This window comes from Cariama cristata, unplaced genomic scaffold, assembly GCF_000690535.1.
Source record: "Cariama cristata isolate BGI_N322 unplaced genomic scaffold, ASM69053v1 scaffold14262, whole genome shotgun sequence".
Classification (NCBI taxonomy): Eukaryota; Metazoa; Chordata; class Aves; order Cariamiformes; family Cariamidae; genus Cariama; species Cariama cristata.
The window spans coordinates 13,651-16,758 of record NW_009603344.1 but is presented as its reverse complement, the minus strand read 5'-3'; the positions used below and the strand labels follow the sequence as shown (position 1 = coordinate 16,758).

General features: G+C 43.2%; 1 protein-coding gene across 1 annotated transcript in view; it reads left to right on the top strand.

Annotated features, from left to right (window-relative positions):
• Positions 1-3,108, top strand: part of LOC104157710 (RING finger protein unkempt homolog) — a gene marked incomplete at its 3' end in the record, with an annotated part of 27,155 nt that overhangs the window by 14,102 nt on the left and 9,945 nt on the right. The window contains exon 2 of the mRNA XM_009695147.1: positions 2,350-2,559. Within this exon, the coding sequence (XP_009693449.1) occupies positions 2,350-2,559 (210 nt within the window). The remainder of the gene's footprint in view (positions 1-2,349; positions 2,560-3,108) is intronic.

Here is a 3,108-nt window from a genome sequence, read left to right as displayed (position 1 = left end):
GAAGGGAAGCTGTTTCAGCTCGGTTCATCATGCAGTTGTTAAATTCTGGGATTTTTAACAGTGTTTCATACAGGCCTATCACACTGGCTTAATAGCCAGGTTGCATAAGTCTGATATTTCCCCTTAGTTTCCAGAGCACGGAAGAGGTCAGGATGCTGTTCTTCGAATTAAGCCCAGGACTCACTTCAGTGGAGATGGAGGAGTTTAAATGCTCTTGTTTTCTGTCACCGACTCTGACTCTGACTGCTCTATGATACTGGCTGCGGCACGGAGCCAGCTGTTTTGCGGTTTGTCCATATGTAAAATGGGAGTACCATAAATCCCATGACTCTAAGATGTACGTGGAGATGTATGGGTGGAAGGGATTGGTTGGTGACTGTGTAGTATCTGTGGACAGCTGCTTAAGTTATTTAATTCACTTTCTAACCTAAATGTTGTTACAGTCACTTTTGTTCTAAGTCTTAGTGCGCTGATAAGATAAAATAATCTGGAACTCCACCTTTTACAACTGTACTTGGTCCAACAGCTTAGAAAGCTTTTCAAGAATGGATTAATTTTATTGCGGCATTGAGTTTTCAGATGAATTGCTGCTGTGGTTGGAGTAGGGACCTCTATTTGAATGGAGTTGGCTTTTTAAAAGCAGAAAGGAACAAAGTGGTGTTGTTAGCCCTCACCTACTCCAAACAGAGCTGGTTCTGCATGCTGGCTCCGGTCTTTCTGATGTTAAGCCTTGGGCCCCTGTGCAGATACTGTTCCAGCCTCGCTGGGTTGCAGGGGACAGATGGGCTTGGGTTGAAAAGAGCTTACAGCCGGCTGCAGAGGCTCTCCAGCCCCGAGCATTTGCAGATCTGAAGCAGTGGAACCTGCAAGTCTCGTGTATTTGGAGGCTGAAGAGGAGGAAGAGCTTTTATCCTGTCATGCCTGCAAAATCCAATGTAGGACGGCTGTTGCCCGTGATAGTCTCTCCTTGCAGCAAACAAATAATACCACTTGGGTTGTTGAATTTGTGCATTTTCCTGAGGCTTTCTCTTCAGCCAGGGGTGAAGAGGGAAGGAGGCTTTATTTACAGATGTTGCTTTCAGAATGAATCTAGCATGATGATATTATCTGTAAATACATCTTTGAGCATCAAACATCTTTCCATTTATTTACAAACATGATGGAAAGATCGTATGATATGGGAATGAATACTTGACAAATTCCTATACTCCGTTTTATTGCCTCGAAGTACGCATGCGGTTTAAAATGAGTCTATCTGTTGTTACATCATCCTGTTGCTTCCAGCAGAATACTAGCACTTTTATTTTGACCTACAAATTTTATTACTTGCTGTTTAAACTGACCTCTAAATCTAAGAGACCAGAATGCTCTGGGTCTTCTGTGTTGTTCTTGGAGGTGTCTCTGAGACCAAACCTGGTGGGATTCGGGTCTGAGCTATTTGAACTGTTCATATGTTCCCTAGAAATACAGGGCAGCTGGTGGGTTTCAGGCAGCGTGGATTTTGTAAGCACCTACACACAGATCACAGTCAGATCATTATGTTGATCTAAACCATTTTGTAATCCTCTACAATCTGCGTTTAGAGACTGTTATTAGTGTCACAAATAAAAGCTTGTGACTTCTTTAGTTCTCAGGATAAAAGAAGATACGTACTTTCAGAGAATTACATATTAAAATTAAAGCACCATAAACATGCAGGAGTTTGAGGATAGTTATCCCACTTTTCAAGACTGAGTCCTGAATTCACAAGATTGCAAGAGAGAAGTGGATTAATTTTAATTTCATAGTTGACTGTGTGCTGAAGAAGCCGAGTTAAACCAGAGGGACAAGGCATGAAAGTGTCTCTTAAAAATCTTCCTCTCACAGTAACTTGAAACTTTAAACATGGCTACAGGGAACTGTATTTCGTGTTTTTTTTGTTTTTTTTTTTTTTTTTTTTTTTAACCGAACATATGGGAAGGAAACCTCTTTTTCCCACGTAGATCTCGGATGTAGAGATAGAAATAGATAGAAAGGTACTTAAGAGTTCTGTTTTCTCACAAACTATTCTCTAAGCTCATGAAAGGCATCTTCAAAATGATACCAAAAGGCACAATAGAAAGTGATTTCAGCTATTGTTACCATTCACGTTTGTGTTAACTGGCCTGGTAACTGATACCTTCCCATTACAGACAACCAGCAGCTTCCAGCCTCCACTATTGAGCAAAAGCAGGGGAGGGTGCGGGAAGGACAGCAGGCATCTCCGTGATGGATGTGGCCCGGTTTGGCCTGGACTCTGCAGGGTGATTGGATATTGCCTCTGACCAGCATCCTGGTCCTAATCTCCTGCTGTTGGATTTCTGCCTGCAGTTACCTGAAGGAGTTCCGCACGGAGCAGTGCCCTCTTTTCGTGCAGCACAAGTGCACTCAGCACCGGCCCTACACTTGCTTCCACTGGCACTTTGTCAACCAACGTCGTCGCAGATCTATCCGCCGCCGGGATGGTACATTTAACTACAGCCCTGACATTTACTGTAGCAAGTATGACGAGACCACGGGAATCTGCCCAGAAGGAGATGAGTAAGTAAAGACTGCACCCTGCTTTTCAGGCATTAGGCTTTTGGGATCAATCCAGGTGATGATTCCGGCCAGTTCTCGTAGAAATGAGGCAAGTCAGCAGTAAAGCAGCTTTGTAACATATGTAACATGAGTACAGATGTAAAAACTGTAATAGCAACTGATGTGCTCCAGGCCTGCTACAGAGATGATACTGACGGTAACTTAGATGGGAATTTGGCTCTTGCGTTGTTCACTGTCCTCGTGAGCCTTGGCATCTTCAGCAAAGTTGAGGTGGGGAAAAACAGCTTGCTGACAAGTGGGCTCAGAAAGACTCTGTTCCCCTAAGTCCCTGACTGTCAAATAATAACTCTTGCTTACTAACAGGATAGCTTAGTTTTTCACAGATTGAAGAAAGAGGAGGAGCCTTGTCCTCTAGTCTGCTTCCTGAATTACCTATCCCCAGCTTTTTAAATCATATTGGTTACTTGCCAGTTGATTTTTGTCTTCCTGAACTTTAAAGAAGCCAGCAGGGAAATGACAGGTACCCAGAATAAGGCAACGCGAGGAAGA